This window comes from Nothoprocta perdicaria, unplaced genomic scaffold, assembly GCF_003342845.1.
Source record: "Nothoprocta perdicaria isolate Ctin4 unplaced genomic scaffold, notPer1 scaffold_33, whole genome shotgun sequence".
In the NCBI taxonomy this organism is placed as follows: domain Eukaryota; kingdom Metazoa; phylum Chordata; class Aves; order Tinamiformes; family Tinamidae; genus Nothoprocta; species Nothoprocta perdicaria.
The window spans coordinates 3,791,182-3,808,681 of NW_020455566.1; the positions used below are offsets into that span (position 1 = coordinate 3,791,182).

Below are 17,500 nucleotides of genomic sequence, written 5' to 3' on the forward strand. Positions count from 1 at the left end.
ACAACGGCGTGGACGGCGCCTCACCTTCACGAAGAGCTCGATGACGGGCTCCTTGTCGCCCTCCTTGAGCCCGTTGACGGGCACGGAGAGCGCCATGATGCAGCCGCGCCGCTCGCCTCGCCCGCTGCTGGACGGCAACGCGCCCGCCACCGCCCTGCGCGCCACCGCCGCCCGGGGGCGGGGCTTGGCGGAGCCGGGGGCGGGGCTTGTGGAGGGGGAGGCTGCCTTTGAGCAGGGGGCGGGGCCCGGGAGGGGCGTGGCCCACCGGTTTCTCTGAGGGGGGCTGAGGCGAAGGCAGGAGAGGGGGAAATGGCGACCCCAGGGAGGCGGCCTAACGGCTGCGCCGCGCTCTGGTGCTGACGGTGCCCGCCTCCCGGCGTCCCGGTGTCCCCGCCTCCGAGCCGGGAGGAGCCGCCTCAGCCCCGGGGAGCGGCTCGGGGAGCGGCCCGGGGAGCTGCCGCGGGCCCCCACAACRGGGCCCCAGGAGCAGCCTCCTCCCTGGCTGGCAGTAGGAAGAAAAAAAAAAAACACACAAAAATCTATTTCAAGAGGTTTCCAGCCTAGTTTCCCACCGTCTATTAAGGTCAGGGACTAAGGAGCCAGACTGAAAATAAAAAGGGAAAATCATAGATTTGGGTGAAATGACAGATTTAAACTATTTGCCCTTTTCCAGCGTTTCTGCCACGTTTCCCCCCGCCCTGTGTGCCCCGTTTCCCCCGCACCGGGCCCAGCGAACAGAGCAGCTTTTATGCCCGAGCTGCAGCCGCCCTCCCTGGCAGCCCTTCCCTCCCTCCCCTCCCTTGGCGGGAGCGCAGCCTCTATTTTTAATAGTCTGAGCTCAACCTGAGCGTCTGGTTCCCAGGGCGGGATRTGCCGGCAGCCCCGGGCGGGCCCCGCCGGGCACCCCGGCGGCTCTGGCGGCACCCCGGGCCTGGCCTCCCTCTGATTTGCACCCAAACGGCTCCCCAAAGGCCCGGGASCGCGAGGGTGCCAGCGCCGCTCCGTTGCAGAAACCTCGGCTCTCTGGGCCCAGGGGCGCTTGTCGCMGAGGCCCTGGGCTGAGAGCCCGTCCTTGGCGGGAGAAACGCGGTGCCGTGGACACCCCGAGTACGGAGCAGGCCCTGTGAGCGACACCTGCTCTGGACAAAGTTCCCAAATCACGGAATTCTGCAGAAGCTGAGCCTTGTTAGGGCCTCAGCTCCCCAAGACACTTTCCCCAAGTGTCTTCAGCTCCCCAAGGATTTCAGGGCAGGGCAGGGCTCTCGCATGGCAACGAGTGGCAGGTCCGCAGGGCACCCCAGGCTTCCTTAGGCGGTACCAGCAGCACAAACTGGGCGCTTTCTGCTCCCTGCCGCTGAGCCTCTGCTCTGAGGAAGCCCTTCACTTGCTGTTATCTCACCAGCCCCTTAACAGCAAGTTCATTCCATTCACACCCAGCTGCACCAGCCTGGTCTGCTTCTTTACGTCTTTTAAGCTRTTTCACTTTCAGATAACATTTTCCTGGTTTTCAGACGGCTCCTGCTGAACCCTTCAATCCTCCACATTCAAATTAAACCTCTTTCTCTAGCGTTGCTCACTGCAGTTCTGAATGCTCAAAGCTCACAGTTGTTTCCTTGCTCTGTAATTGCTAGGTGTGTAATTCTGCAATATTTTTGCAGCAGTAACTCAGAATTAATTTGCCCAGGCTTCACAAAATAACCAATCTGTGCAATAATCTATTAAGGAAGTCAGTATTATCCACCTTCTATAGCTGTCAGAAAAGTCATTTATTCAGAATTAAGTTTGCAYTGACTCAAGGAGTAAAAGGAAAGCGGTTCCAGGCCCCCATCGATGCTTAGATCAGCAGGTCACTCCTCCGATATTATTTTATGTTGTATCGAAAGGGCTCGTTTCCATTTGGCACAACAGCGGCACCGCATGTTATTGTTCCACTTCTCTAGAGCTCTTGGCCTTTATGCAGCAGTTTTCCATCTCGAGCTTTCCAAGGGCTTTCGAAACCAAAGGCACTGGATGTTAAACATATCAAAGCGCACGCTTGGCCGGAGAAATTCGCTGCCATGCTGATCCCAAGGGGCAAAACCAGCTCTTTATTTCCCAGGGGATTTTTGCTCAGCAAAAAGCCAGCTTTTAAGCATAAGGAAAATACTCAGAGAAAAGAGATTGTTTGGGATCTCTCGGAGCTGGGAGAAGCAGCTGCTCGCAGGCACCTCCTGCAAGGAAGGCAGAACCCATGCCCAAAGCCACCAGCGAGCTCCCCCCGGGCCGACCCAGCTTCCCGGGCTCCTGTCCCGGCGGGGATGCTGCCAAAACCCTCCCCAAGCCCTGCCCAAGCGCAAGGGCAGCAGCCGCAGGCCGCGGCACCTCGTGTGCCCCGCCGTGACCGTCCCCTCTGTGCAGGGAAGCCGCGAGTCCCCATCCAGGCACAAAGCAAGATTTTTGGCTCTATCCGTCATCTGCTGCCTACGATGGAAATATTTTGCTGTTGCTCATTTTACTCCCTGCGCTGGCTTGCGCAGCGCGTGCGAGGGTGCCAGACTGGCAGCGCGCGCGGGGCGCCCGCCTTGTGCGCGTGGGGCTGCTCGGCGCTTGCTGCAGCGCRACGCCAGCTGTCCCCACCGCTCATTCCCAGCCCTCTTCCCGCAGGATCCGCCTGGGTTCTGCCGTGTGGCTCCTCTCCCAGGAGCCACGCTGTGACTTGAGCATTTGGGGGCTCAGCGCGCGGACGTGGYGCCGCACAAAGCGTGGCCGAACACAGACACCCCTCCCTGCCTCTTTCCCTGAGCAAAACCCGCCTTTCCCCACCCGTTTGCAGTGCACAGGTTGCGTGACAGGAGCCACGCTAASATCGTTAGCCGTTTCCCTGTAATTGAGTCTCCGTGTGATGCTGTGCACATAAAGCAGCAATTTGGCTAAAACACTAACCCAACTGCTTTTGCCAAGGGACAATCAGCCAGCCTGCCCACCTTGGGGCGGACCGGGGTTAAGCGGGGCACGCGGCGCTGGAGCACAGCAAGGTGATACATTCCTTTCCTCCCAATTTACCTGTATTTCCTCCTCACTTTCCATCTTACACAGGAGGAAAAGGCCAAGAGTGGCGGGAGGCTGGGGAGGCTCCAACGAGCTCTTTATGTCACGGTTTCCACCACCAGAAACCTCCGCCAGCTTCAAACCTCACAGACCTCGAGATACGGCAGCAGGATGGGGGCTTGCACTAAACCTCCAGCTCCCCGCCTGAAAATAGCCGCAAGGAGCCGGCGCTGGCGGCCAAGGAGCCCCACGCTGGGGACGCAGGCCCTCCCACGGGCAAGAGCAGCCCCGGCTCTCCCCACTGCTCCCTCGGCGAGCACCGGCGCTCACGGCTCACGCTCTGCCAGCTCAGGCTGAAATTCTGGTCTTTCCGAACAGCAGCTTCTTGCTTTTGCAATTTTAATCACGGCCTCTTCAGTCCTGTGGTTGTCCCACGTCCCCGTCTGGGGCTCTCGAGGCTCCTATTGAACCCCGAGAAGAGCCCAAGCCGGGGCAGACATGGGAGCAGGAACCCAAAGGGAGCTTTCCCCCTTTAAATCCTTGGCATCCCTGGGATAACTGCCTTGGGCCTGGTAGCTCTTGCGGGTCTCGCAGGAGCCGGCCCCGTGCCCTGCAGCGCCGCTCTCCGCGCCGCCCCGGAGTGCCGCGGGGGCAACACCGCCGAGCGCTGCGGGGGCGACACCGCCGAGCGCTGCGGGGGCGGGCGCGGGGCCCGCGGCTGCCACCCCGAGTCACCCGCTCCGCGAGCTCAGCGGCACCCAGGCAAATGAGCGGCCGCCGGCAACACCCGGCGGCTCCCGGAGCGGGCGGCCACTGCCACTCCGGTTCCTGCACAAGGGGAACCGGGCAAGGGTGAGGGCAGCTCCTCTCCAATTTTGGTTAGTGTGTTTGAATTAATTCAAAKCCCTAGCTATAATCACGGTTTAAACCAGCAGACAGGAAGCATCCTTGTAGACGAACGGGCCTTGCTCCTGCTCTGTGTATGCGGATTCAGTGCCCACAAGCCAGAGCTGTAAGGAAAAGGGGAGCTGCGGAGCAGGGAGGCAGCCGGGGCACCGGGACGAGGGCCGGGCCGCCCGCCGCAGGCCCCGCTCCCCATGGGCTCCTTGGGCCACGCGTGGGCACCCGCAGGGCCCCTTCCCGCCCAGGCTGCGCCCACAGGGCCCCTTCCCGGGCTCCGATCCGCACACAGGATCCCGCACACAAGGGCCTCGCCCAGGCCCTTACGTGGCCGCTGCCTCCAAGCAACCAAGTAAGCAAAGGGTGAGTCACGAGGAGCGGAGCGGCGCTTCGCCTGCCCTGCCCGGCCTCCCTCTTCCTAGAGGGCAAAGCCATCGAGTCACTTCAGCACCAAAATGGAATGGGAGACAAGTCCCACTTGGTTATTCAAACCAGAAATCAAAACAATGGCAATGCTGAACAGTTTGAGCAYGATGTATGAGGAGCAAAATGCAGGAGGGTAAGGGCTGGGGCCCTGCTGCACTTTAACAAGCTGCGATTCTGCAACGCGGAGTTCAGATAAGAGCTGCTGATAGAGGACACCAGCTCCCCACCCACCGCAGGAGGGCCAACCCCAGGCCTCTTGCTTCACTCCACAGCAAACAAGCAGCAAAAGCCTCTCCCAGCTCCTGGAAAAGCTGCAGCAAAAGGCCCCAAAGTCAAACAGCAGATTAACCTGAGCTGCTCAACAGCAGCTCAATCAACACACAGGTTGAACAGTCCTGGTCTGAACGTTAGGGCAATACATTAGTTTCAGGGTACAAAACTGCCGTGGTGAAGCTCAGAAAGCTGGTCTGTACAAGACTCACGAGGCAGGTTCCCAATAAATAAAAATAATCATGTAAGTGGAAAAATATAATGGTCCAACAGTGAGCTACTGTAAACTTCAACCTATTGCACACACCCCTGCTATTGTCACCGCTGTTGACGTAACAAATACATCCTTCTTTACGACCAACTACTGATAGTAAACTCCCAGTGACTCATTTCATCCTCACATTCACCTCTGCAGACTCATTTTAATTACATAGCTCAATTAAACTCGATTCTTTCTCYGTGCAGTTAGATAGGGTAGTTCCGGCAAGGCCCAACACAACCCCCTTCATCTGCCTTTCAGGAAGGGCGCCTTGACGAGGCGATTCGGAAGYGGATTCGGAATAAACACAGCAAGATCCACGGGTGGTGGGTTGGCCACGTTGTCTACGGGACCCAGCACCATCAACTTCCAAGCTAGAGCCCCAGAACTGCCAAGAAAGGGTTGGGAATGAMAGCTAGGAGGTCACCAAGATGACTGAGCAAGGGCGCGTTGGGCTCCGGGTGGCCCCGTCACCCAGTCACAGACCTTGTCCAGGGACACCAGGCGGCAGCTCCCGGGAATCAGCTCCACCGCACGCGGACTCGGCCGGCCCGGCCCCGCTGAGCGTGCGGGACGGCCGCACAGTCACCGTCAAGGCAGGAAGCAACTGTGCGACAGCTCAAGAGAAAGGCAGAAAAAAAACAGATTTCAGCAAATAACAGCTTGCTACCCCTTGACTGGTGCCTGGATACAATGGGATATTTAAGAAGAAAGAAGGTGAAACATTAAACTAAACCGGATATGGAGGAGGAATTCTTCCGGAACAGCGTTTTTCTTTTCAAACCTAAACATTTCCTTATTGGTAGAAGCTACAAAAAAAGGAAAAAAAAAAAAGAAAAAAAGGCTAGAGAGGTAGGATCCCATGCAATAAAAGCTCTGGGGCAGGCGGGGTGAAAGCACCTAATAAAATTCTGGCCTTCTTTCAGAAGCTGCCCCAAATCAGKGAATTCCCTTTTCAAAATGCAGTGACAGATGCAGGAGATGAAAGAGAGGAACATGCAGAGCTAGGCAGCCAGTAGCATTTCTACTCTTCTGAAGACTGAGATACGCAGAGCTAACAACAACAAAAAAAAGGAATTTAAAAATAAGATAAAACAACAAAGCATTAACTCCTTGGAAAGCCTGCACATCCATAGTGTCTTAAGGCTGAGCTGCCCAGACAATCACTTGTGGTGGCAAGGGACAACACGAAAACAGCGCGGGAACGAAAAGGAGCACGGCGCCGGGATGAGCACCACCTCTCTGTTAAGATTCCCTAGTGTCGTAAGCACCACATGCACTCAGACGTACTTTTAAAAATGTGTTTGTCCAGAAAGTTCTCGGAGTTTATTATACACTTATTTAATAACAGCTGATACTCAACATTTATGTCTTGGTGACTAAGATTACAAGCACTTCAGCATACAATGTAGACTTAGGCTCAAAAGCCCCAAGGATCCAGCATAAAGGAGAACACTCCATAGATAACCCTTTCATCAAGTATCTACATAATACCTGTTTCATATGAAAACCCTACACGATGTCAAGTAAAAGGACTAATCAATATCTACACTTAATTCTGAACATCACATCTATTTCAGATGCAGGATAAAAAAMCATTCAAAGCGCATTTTATTCTTTCTTCCTGAGAAGTCTTAGACTCTTCAGGAGGGACTCCATTTCAGAACCAGAACTTGAAGTTTTTGAAAATTTGACAGCAGTAATCCAGTAAGTTTCAAATATGACTGAAAAACGCAGCGTGCCAGCAGGATTCTTTAGGGGGGCATTAAACCAGTGTTCACAGAGCAAAGCTAGCTAAGTTAATGCAAACTTCTCACGGAAGAGTGAGACATCTTGCGCAGGACCTTGAAGCGTTCTACTTGCTATGGCAAGCAATTTTAACACACAATTTATTTCTGTTTTTTAAAATTTAACTTAACCATCCTAACGGTGCGCTGGCCAGGTAGGTTTTTTGACTCTTGCTTTGCAAGAACATCAATCCAGACACAACAGGAACATCACCGAGTCAACTAAGRGCTATTTCCACTACTGGTAGGAAAGCTAAAAACAAAAAGCCCCACTTTTTAAAAAGCCAGTATACTGGATCAAACAACATYTGTGTATTTGACAACCCTGTACAAAAGAAAGCTGATTAGCAAATGTAAATGTTCATATAAAAATAGCCAACATCTCTTTAAATTTAGAAATTTATTTTGTTTAATCCACAAGCTTTATATAGCTTTAGTTAAAAAAACAAAAACAAAAAACAGTGAAAACATGACAATATCCAAAGTTCAGGTTCCTCAAACTTTCAAAGACCACATCTCTGAAAGTTGCTTATACCATTCAGAAGAACCGCAACGAGACAAGATTTATGAATGGGGCAACGACATCTCACAAACAAAATTTATGTAACTGAAGGAATTTTTCTGGGACTGCTGATCATGGAAACTGCCCTTTAAAAAAAGAACATAAAAATACAAATGAAATTCCAGTGTTCCAAATCAACATGTTACATCAATATAAACCCACAGTGTCCTGGTAAACAACATGCTTTCATTTATGTACCATTCTAAATCGCTATTCTTGATTCACTTTAATGGAGACTATACAGGCAACAGTAGAAAGCATTAAAATATATGTACTTCTGGGTAACTCTGCAGTGGTTTTACTCCTGGGCAAGCTTACAAACCACAAAGGTTAGTAGCCTAATGTAAGTGGGTACAAAAGGAATCAAATGAGACCCTCACAAATTATTCTACAGGTTCTGGCAAATTTTAAAGAAACCAGGGGATTGATGGCCATGTTTAAAACCTTCCAACAAAATTCCTACTGCTTCTAAAAAGTCTCACTCGAAATGAAATTATGTTGACTGCCAATGAAAGAATGTCACTAGTACACTGTGGACACCTTTTGTAATGTAAATCCATGCCCTTTGTACATGGTGAACCTCAACCTAGCAATTATTACAACAAATGTTATATTCTAAAGCTCAAACACATTTAGCAATTTGAAACTGAATTCTGAGTACAAACCAAAGAAAATGTACATTATATCAAAGGTTTCAGCCTAAGATGGTGGGGACACTTGCGCCTTCCTCATGGACCTCAGTGCCTTCTCTCGCAGGTGCTTTTCTAGATCATCCAGGTTGTCTTCTGCTTCACTTTCTGTCTCCTTAGAGCAAAGATAAGACATTTCTTCAAACACTGAACGATTAGGCTAGAGCATTCCAATACTCAACAAGTAAAATCATGGGGCACTAAGCTGCATTTTTGATGAAGACTTATTTAACAGAACATAAATAGCACTCGCTGTGAACATGAACCTCCATCTATTTTCTTATATTGCCCTCAAAGGCGAAACAGGGGGAGAGGTGAACACGGAGCCCCTACCTTTTTGGGTTCTGTCTCAGCCTCCTGGTCTTCCTGGGTTGAGGTGGTATCTGCTGCAGCCACAGCAGCAGCTGCTGCAGCCGCTGCAGCCTTCTCCTTCTTATGCTTTTTGTGTTTCTTGTGCTTTTTATCCTTTTTATGCTTCTTATCCTTCTTTTTCTTCTTCTTCTTCCCACCACCTTCTTGATCTGAATTCTGTAGTGGAGACAATTCAACAGATATCACATCTCTTTTCTGAGGCTGTAATATTTTGTTACACTACGACTACAATCCAGCTGGGGAAAGCAGACTGACCAAACATGCCAAGTTTTCAAACGAGGGAAAGCCACATTCCCGATCAACTAGAAAAAGTAACTCCAGAAAACGCATATTTTAACGTGCTGCATCATGACAAAGCCGACGTGCTGCTCCCAGCAGTGACACGCAAGCCCCTTCCCAGAGAGCAGCACCGCAGGTGGAGTTCAGCTCCTCCAGCAAAGGAATTGACCTCACTCAACACTTACAGTAATGGGGAAGGACACCAGATAATCTTTGCTGATCCAGAACACCCCAACTTCAAATCTCCCCATTTGCAGACCATAGAATTCATTTTAAGTGAAACACACTCTTTAAGTAATCCCAGAAACTCCATGAAACAGGAGAGTCTTCTTCCGTAATTCTGTGATACCGCATTTTTTTTCCATGTTCATAAATATTAAAATATAAATATCTTTACTACAAATTGACTTTACTGCAAGCTGTATTACTATGATTAGCAAACAAATACCCTTGCAGGTGACGGGCTCTGAGTTGGACTTTTAGCCTTTTTTGCAGGTGACCAGTTTGCAGAAGGTGAATGAGAGCGATTAGGAGATGCGGCTCCTTGGTGTTTCTTGGGCGCAGGCTCAGGAGATCCCGAGGCAGATCGTGATGAAGACACCCGTCTTGCAGATCGTGGACTTGGCGTGGAAGCCCTAAAACCGGAAAAACACACTTAAAATACTAGCATTTGATATCTAAGTGACAAAAGAAGTTCAAGTGATGAAAACTGGACATGCTTGTTAATAACTTTGCTAAGCTACCACTTAAAATGATTAGTTATTGTGTTGGCAGTTGCTACAAAAGGCAAAACAATCTAATGCCACTGTGAGCGGTAATGCAAAAGGATATTGCAACTTGWGAGCTGCAGAAGGATAATAGCAGCGTTGTTCAGGAATGACTGCTCCCTTTCTTCAGTTGTGATTAATTTATAAGCATATTTAAACACAGAATAGCTTTGCTATTTTATCAACCGATGGAGAGAGCGCGCAAGATGTTACGTTCAGCTACCTCCTCTGTTGTTCCTACTAGCTCAGTGTTCCAGGGCTTTTCCAGGATCTTAAGAGACCCTCAAACTCTACCTAAAGCCTCCCTAAAGCTTCTCCCTGGACTGAACTTTGTAAAATTAGAAGCATCTATTAAAACAGCTTCAGAAAATGTACGTTGGCCATATGAAGGCAAAAGTCAAACGAGGCCATCAGTATGTCAGCAACATACTTGAGCACCACTTGAACCTAACTTTTCCTCCTGCCACASCAAAAAGAAAACGAATGAAAACAGAAGCAGCAAGCTAGAGCTTTTTTACTTTGTTTTCTTAGGTTCTGGTGTCCTTGACACCCTCCTGATGGGTCTAGTGCTTGGAGATGGAGACTGTCTTCTCTGAGGTGAAGCTGAAGCTCCTCTTCGCGGCGGCGCAGGGCTTGCAGAGGTGTGAGAAGCTCTAGGCCGAGGTGAAGGTGAATGCCTTTTGTTCTGGGGTGGCGAACGTGCATCCCGATTAGACCTGCTGGGAGGAGACCCCTTCCTGTGCTTGGAAGACACCGATGGGGAGCGCCTCTTGGCGGCCGGAGAGCCCCGCTGCTTCGGCGGGGGCGAGTGGGAGACTCTGCGTTTGGACTGCGGAGAAGGGGACGCCCTTCGCTTCGGCGGCGGGAGAGGAGAAGCCGTGCGCCTCTTGGGGGGCGGCGAGGGCGAGTATCGCCTCTGTATGGGCGGGGAGTATCTGCGGGGAGAGGGCGAGCGTCTGCGCGGCGGTGGCGACGGCGACCTGGAGGGAACAGGAGATCAGCCACCACCCACGCCAACTACCTGCAAGGGAGAGCAGCCACCACCCRCAACTACCTGCTAGCACCTAGAGATGTGCCCAGCGCTGAAAAGAATTAAGAGCATTTCTTGACAAGTCTTTAAAACCTTATTTGATAGCAAACTTCTTGGAAAATAAGCTGAATGGGTGTATTATAAGCAGGCCACACACCTGCCACAGAAAATAGAGACTCACTTCCAAAGCTCCTCTCCTCAGTAAGTGAGGAAACACGGGACAGGCCTCCTAAATAAGGGCATTTATTTCTAAGCGTGGAAAGCGGGTTTATGGCAAGCACAAGACGGTACCTTCGGCGCGGCAAGGAGGGCGAGCGGCGGCGGCGCGGCGGCGGCGCGGGCGACGGGGAGCGGCGGCGTCTGGCCGGCGGTGGCGAGGGGCTTCTCCTCCGCCTGCTGAGGAGACACAGTCTTTACTCAGAAGAGCCGGGAGCGGCTGCACCTCACCTGCTTGCTCTATGCCAATTAGTCTCGTTCATGCACTTCTCCAAATTAAATCCTATCAGGACTACAATGGAAAAATTACATCCRAGTCTAACTCTAAGAAGCATGAGACTTTTCAGAACCCGCTACACCAGTCAGAGACAGTTTCTCAGTCTGCTTAACCTGATGAATCTGTAGCCTGTGGACATGGAAAAAGCCCCATTCTCTCCCATTTTTTCCACATTTCTGCCATCTCCCTTGCACTGAATCTAGCGATCACCTAATAAGCCACATGTGCTCACCRACCCAAAAGACGACTAATAAATAAAAGTTGTCATCATGCAATAACACGACTGCTAGATCCAACACAAGGGAGGGACTGGGAATGCCCAGCTGCTTCAGGGGAAAAAACACCTCCAGCAGCAGCCTCAAGTAGAATCAGATTAAGCACAGTGTGAAACTGTACCCTTGGAAACAGCTTTATCCATGGATCTGAAATCTAAAATGACTTACCATTTCCTGAAATGCTGAGAAAAGTCAGGGTTGGGGCTAACTGCTGCTATTTGGATTCAAGTTATTCACAAAATGAGCCATTCTGCTCTCAGGGAGCTTTACGGACTTCTAGGAGGGGGAACTTTGATCAAACACGTTTTCATGAAGTTATAAAGAGAGGGAAATAAGTATTTTGTAAAAAACAAAAAAAAAAAAAGCCCCCTTTTTAAAGCAATTCTTAAGCAATTCAAATAAGTAATCATGTGGAAAAAGGACAAAACAAGAACAATGTAAGAGTAAAGTCAGGGCTGCACAGCTTGGTGGGAAAGAAAGCAGACAGCTCACCTAAATAATAAGCTAAGATTTAATTCCAAACACCCTGTTGTTTTCCAAGGCATGGAGTTAYACTTGGTATAAATGAAGAGTTTGTCCCAAAAGACAAAATTCACRTAAGAGCTGAAAAAAATTACAAGTCTTCATGGTTGCCCTAATTAAACACTAAGATAAAAATTTAGACCAGGAGGAAGCACTAACAGCTTTCTGTCAATATATTTTGTAAACAGCTGGATTATCTCCACATTCTAGTCTGTTTGGCAAGCAACAAGATGCAGCATTGATAATGGTCTGCGTTTTAAGATGTAGTCACACTTCGTAGGAATCAGATCAGGAATGCTGCAACAATATTCCAGCTAGGCCTCAATCACAGGTTACTCGCACGGGATATTAAATCAGATTAATATGTTTACCACCTACTCAGCTTCTTGCACTTTCTTATATTCTGCACTCAGTACCAAGCACATACTGAGTTACAAATACTGCCTGTGTAATAAAGGGAAAAGTTCTTATTTAGTGTCTATGTCTGCTTCTAGCTTCAAACAYTTAAGGGACAGAGCAGCAACACTTCCTGAAATTCCAATTTTCTGTGACACAGTAACATCATCTTTATCAAGTGTTGCAGGTCTAGGAAAAGGTTTTATCCAGAACATTAATGGCAATGAGACACAGAGTTGTGCTCACCAGTCTTTTGAATTGCATATATGGAATGAGATAACCCTGGAAGAGGGGTTAATAACCCTGGAACAAACATATTGYTGTTTTCAGGGAACAGGCGGCAGTGCTACTGACCATCACACATTTCCTTCAAGCGATTAACAACGGATCACAGGACAGGTGTTTCTGTTATTGCTGAATTTATTCTTTTTTTTTTTTTTTGACAGTGAAGAAGGCCAGATCCAAGGCATTAATAAAACAGTCTGAATTTCCCTCTTCTTACTAACCTTGAGCATGCAAGTCCAAGGCAAAARAGAAAACAAATACTTATCCACGATAAAAGAAATGAGTCTAAATGGCCTTCTATTTATAAATCCTAGGTAACAGATTAACTTCTAACCAACCTTTTAATCACTGGTGATTGCCACCTCTTTTCCATCTGCATCCTGATAGCAGTGGAGGAAGAAATAAAGTGTAAAAAAAAGTCTATTTGCCACATTTTGAGGTGAAAATGAACATGCTCAAGTAAAGCTCAAATGAATTCTCAACAAACAAGCCTAACAAGAATGAAATCTGAAATAGATGAGAGGTCCAGCTAGCCCAGCATTCCTTTTATGGCAACCAGTGGTAATGCTTTGGGAAAAAGTGTAAGAGGCAGAGATGACAGGAAAAGAAAACCCTTAAACAACAACAAGAACAATGAAAGCAAAAATCCCTAATGTATCCTGGTGGATTCCAGAGGCTTACAATTTAAAGAGGATCATGTGAACAAGTCTGTTGAGAGTCTCTATTGCAGTCCAGAATACATGGAAACTCATGGCTTCACCTGAACTTGAAGGAAACACTACCAAGTCATCCTAGAGGATGGTGGTGACCAGCCTCAAGATCCCCACTGGCATTTCTAGGATAAAGTGTGGAGAAAAAAGATTCTCTCTCTTTATACTGTTTGGGCAGTTGTGGGCTAACTGGACAAAGTTTGTTCTGTTTGGGACCTGGTGACAGCTACACAGCCCAAAAACCAAACAACAGATATTTAAGCACAGCTTAGGAAGAAATTACCGAGGTGAAGATTCCTTTTGTCGCTTCCGTGGAGAAGGAGATCGACTACGTGAATGCGAATGGCGTCGGCGCCTGCCAACCTCCCCATTCTTCACATTGGATCTTTTAGGTCGTTCCTCTTCAGACGAAGATGATGAACCAGAATCTGCAAGTACAAGAGAATTAACCCCTGAGAAACTACTCTCAGAACACTGTTATGCAGTTGCTGATACAGTTATTCCATTGCTCAAAAAACATTTTACCCTTGAAGGCCTGTTAAAAACTTTCTACTAGACTCTTTAAAAAATCTACTTKCTTCCCTAACAAGAAGCACAAACAGCAATTAAGAATGACTTCTGTACGTAACAGTGGTAAAYCTGTAGTTAAGTTTACAATAGCACTGTAAACTACTCTGAAATTTTAATCTACACTTACAATTAATCAGTACAAGAAGAACCAAGTGTTAAACACAATCCAGTTTTATGACATGTATGTTATCCATACCAGATGACGACTGCTGATTTTGCCTTCTATACTGGCGCCTCTGTTGCACAGAATCTGCTGCAGCCATTTTACCTCCTTTATCTTCTTCTGAAAAAGCAGACACACACACAGAATATTTAAAACCAGGGATATAAACTTGCTAAAGCAAGTTTTCAGACAGAACTGAAACAATATTTCAGTGAATCAAGCACACTTTCATACATCTTAGGTTAACGTTCAATTCAAATTGCATTACTCTGGCTGAGATTTCTCTCCAGAAAGCTTAAATGGAAATATTTGYGGCACTGTGAACAATTCTACTTCAAAAAAATGTTTTCAATGCCAGTTTGAAAATAGAGTTCAYAGATTTTACCACCACCTTATATTGTCGTTCATTTTTGATCAAAAAACCCTCAATTGAAAAAAAGACATAAGAAAAATACCACCAAAAGCACCATACCACCCAAACTCTATGTTGAAAACAGACACGTACCCGATTCGGACAGTTCTGCTTTCCTTGCTTTTGGTGCTGGCGAAGGAGATTCTCTCTTTTCAGTACTCTTATGTTTTGATGCTAAAAGACAAATTCAGATGAGCTTTTTTGTAATTTAACTGCAATTTCTTACTTTCTTGCATGATTTTCTGCCCATACAAACTATAAAGACCACCCGTGATGGGGCAAAAAAAAAAAAAAAAAAAAAAAAAAAANCAGGACAAAATAAAGCTGCAGAAAGACAAATTTATATTTGATTACCTGATGTTCTGCCAGGAGAAGCAGAGCCACGGCTTTTTCTTGCACGATTTGACTGTTGAGGTGTTGGAGACCGCCGTGGTTTTGGAGGTGGGCTTGCTGGTGGGGATGCTCTGTGCCTTCGCCGAGGAGGACTCGCAGAAGGAGACAGCCTACGTGTTTTACGAGGAGGGCTGGACACAGTTCTCTTAGATGGCTTCTTTGGTGGCGATCGGGAACGTGAGGAGGAGGAGGAAGAGCTGCTGCCAGATAAAGATGCTGATGACCGTCTCCTCCTGCAAATCACAGAAAACGTTAAGATTCTGGCCCAGACACATTAGGAACTATTTGAGCATCAACACCAAGAATTGCACTCATTTGCAAGCACATCTAAAGGGCCACATACAAGAGCGCTTCCAAAACATGATGGACAGCCTTCAACACTTGTTTTGTAGAAAGAGAGATTAAGGATCTATCAGTTATTTTTTAAGATCATGAGCAACAAATTGTTAGTGTGACCTTTGCTCGCTTTCTGTCAATCTACAGACTTTTTTTTTCTCCCTGGGAGTAATTAGTTTTCTTCTGGCTCTCTAGCTTTTGTATGGTTAAAAGAGATCTCCATGTTAGCGCACATGATTTAATAACCTCTAAAGAGGTCATTTAAGAGTTTAGTGTGCAAGAACACTAAAAAAAAAGTTTGCATATCAGGAGGCCAAAAAGAGAGACAACAACTCTGAATTTGTTCTTGTGTGTTTTGTTTTAAACTTTCATTTTTACTTCATAATTTAAAAGGTAGGGCCTCTAGAATTCTGCGGCAAAATTTGTGGCAAGTTCTGTTGCAATTGTGTACCTGCAGAATCCACCTTTGGCTGCAGAATTCCTGAGAACCTGGAAGAAAGAAACCCTACCTTGAGTGAGATAAACATTTGCTGAAAGGGAGTTCTTGTACATCTTGCAACATACACGTTTGATACTTTCCACAGTTTTCCCAATAACTGTGTTAAAATGAACACCTGTACAACTCAAAAAAAAAGTCAATCTTTTATAAAACTGCTTCACCACAGGAAGCACCACTCTATTCATAACAAGGGGAGAATAATGTCCATTCTGACATTGCTGTCAGTGAATAATTTGCCGTCCAATGCAGTAACTCTAGCTTTGCTACGAGTACAATCTTTTAGGCTGGCAAAAGTGCAACCTCAACACCAGACAGCAGATTTGAAAAGTTTTTTTTTTTTTTTTAATTAAAGATCATGAGGAAGAAATAAATTTTAAGTCAAAATCATAATAGTCTTTAACTATACATGATGGAACAGTAAATCTTAACTTAAAATTCCCAACAAGTACAATCCAAAGCAACTTGCTCTATTTTTTCCACCACAGGGAACAAAACAGCACTAAAAACTTAAGCAAAAAATAAAAAATAAAAAATAAAAAATAAAAACCATCATGCCAGTCTATGCCAGGAACTATCCAGGGCATTACAACTATGAATCTGTCACTTTTCAAATAGGAAGATGAAATTCTCATGACTTTCATTTCAAATACTTTGTTTCATTGCATCAGGAATGGTTCCTGCTACACACTTGATATTGTGATTTTCTAACACTCGAGTCAGACATAACTGAAGGCATGGAGAGACACAGGACGAACAAGGCAATTTTCATAACATTCGTTTTGCACAACTACTGTTCCCTTCAGTTTTCAAATTCTGTATTTTCCAAATGTATAAAATAGGACTCTTACCGCCTCACAGGGGATCTGCTCCTCCTGTGTCTGGGCGGCGGAGGCATCCGCCTCGGAGGACTCCTCCTCCTCGGAGATGGTCGTCGTCTCGGGCTTGGTCGCCTTCTAGGAGAGTTAAAGCCTTTCACAATCACAAATTCAAAGGAAAAGCAACTACCTCCACAAACCTGAGGTAAGTTATCCTCAGGGAACTGAGTTTCAAATTGCTTTCTCCAAGTGCATTACCTTAAAAGTAGCATTTAGACTGTAGTCCAATGTGGTATTATTTGGTCACAATCAAGAGGGTTTAAGACTATCAAAAAACCCTTTCTCTACTAAGCAATAAAATATAACTATTAAAAAAAAACCCACCACGCACACACCAAACATATACACCCTCTATCGCATCCAACATTTTCAAGTTTTAAACACAGCAAGCATTTTCTCATAAATTAAGAGGAAGAAAACATGCTTAAATCTTACCTTCTCAGTTGGCCTAAAACATCTACAATCATCTCTAAAATTCTCACCAACTTAACTGAAAATATTATGCTAAATGGCTACTTCGAAATAGAATATTCTGGTCTCACTCTTCAATCAAGATAACTTAAAATCCCACCTTGACCGTGATCTATGGCGCCTCCTTGGTCTAGAATGAGATGGGGAACGTGACCGAGATCTTGACCTTGATTTGGACCGAGTTGGGGATCTCTGACGGGTCTTCTCTTTCTCCTTCTCTCTCTCCTTTTTTGAATTACGCTCTGGTGAAGCTTCCTTCGTCTCAGGTGCAGGAGGTTCAGGTTTGGGAACTTTGGGGATGTCACTGTTAAATAAAAACTTATAAGCACATATAAACTGCACCTATGCAGTAACACTTCAGAAGCTGACAAGATATTTTCAACAATTATCACTGTCTTGTCCATCTTTCTGACAAGATCTTAGACATCCCAAATTCCAAAACTATGAAAACAACTGAAATGTCATACAATGATTCAAAGAAAAAAGAAAAGCTTAATTTTTAGGGTATGTCTTAGCTTGCAAGGAAACAAACTGACAATATCAGAAGCAGAAAAAAAGCACTAGTAAAACAATCTTACTAAAGAGCATGAAGTAATTTAATTTGCCAATGCAGCAGCACAGACAGAAGCAGACAGACCCTCCAAGTTCAGCTCTAAACRGAAATTAAAATAACTTCTGGACTTCTGTATTTTTTTAAAAGGTATTAGAATTCTAACATTAACATATCACGCT

At 46.7% G+C, this 17,500-nt stretch overlaps 2 protein-coding genes across 2 annotated transcripts in view; both read right to left on the reverse strand.

The window, feature by feature from the left end:
- CLIC4 (chloride intracellular channel 4) overlaps positions 1-123 on the reverse strand; it is a 26,172-nt gene extending 26,049 nt beyond the window's left edge. The window contains exon 1 of the mRNA XM_026043350.1: positions 25-123. Within this exon, the coding sequence (XP_025899135.1) occupies positions 25-96 (72 nt within the window). The 5' untranslated portion in view covers positions 97-123. The remainder of the gene's footprint in view (positions 1-24) is intronic.
- Positions 124-6,585: 6,462 nt separating this feature from the next.
- The window catches only part of SRRM1 (serine and arginine repetitive matrix 1), a 17,746-nt gene continuing 6,831 nt past the window's right edge, over positions 6,586-17,500 (reverse strand). Inside the window, exons 7-17 of the mRNA XM_026043352.1 lie at positions 16,869-17,072; positions 16,271-16,375; positions 14,549-14,820; positions 14,288-14,368; positions 13,816-13,902; positions 13,333-13,477; positions 10,660-10,764; positions 9,857-10,318; positions 9,020-9,206; positions 8,254-8,448; positions 6,586-8,035 (exon numbers count right to left, since the gene is read on the reverse strand). Of these exons, the coding sequence (XP_025899137.1) occupies positions 7,931-8,035; positions 8,254-8,448; positions 9,020-9,206; positions 9,857-10,318; positions 10,660-10,764; positions 13,333-13,477; positions 13,816-13,902; positions 14,288-14,368; positions 14,549-14,820; positions 16,271-16,375; positions 16,869-17,072 (1,948 nt within the window). The 3' untranslated portion in view covers positions 6,586-7,930. The remainder of the gene's footprint in view (positions 8,036-8,253; positions 8,449-9,019; positions 9,207-9,856; positions 10,319-10,659; positions 10,765-13,332; positions 13,478-13,815; positions 13,903-14,287; positions 14,369-14,548; positions 14,821-16,270; positions 16,376-16,868; positions 17,073-17,500) is intronic.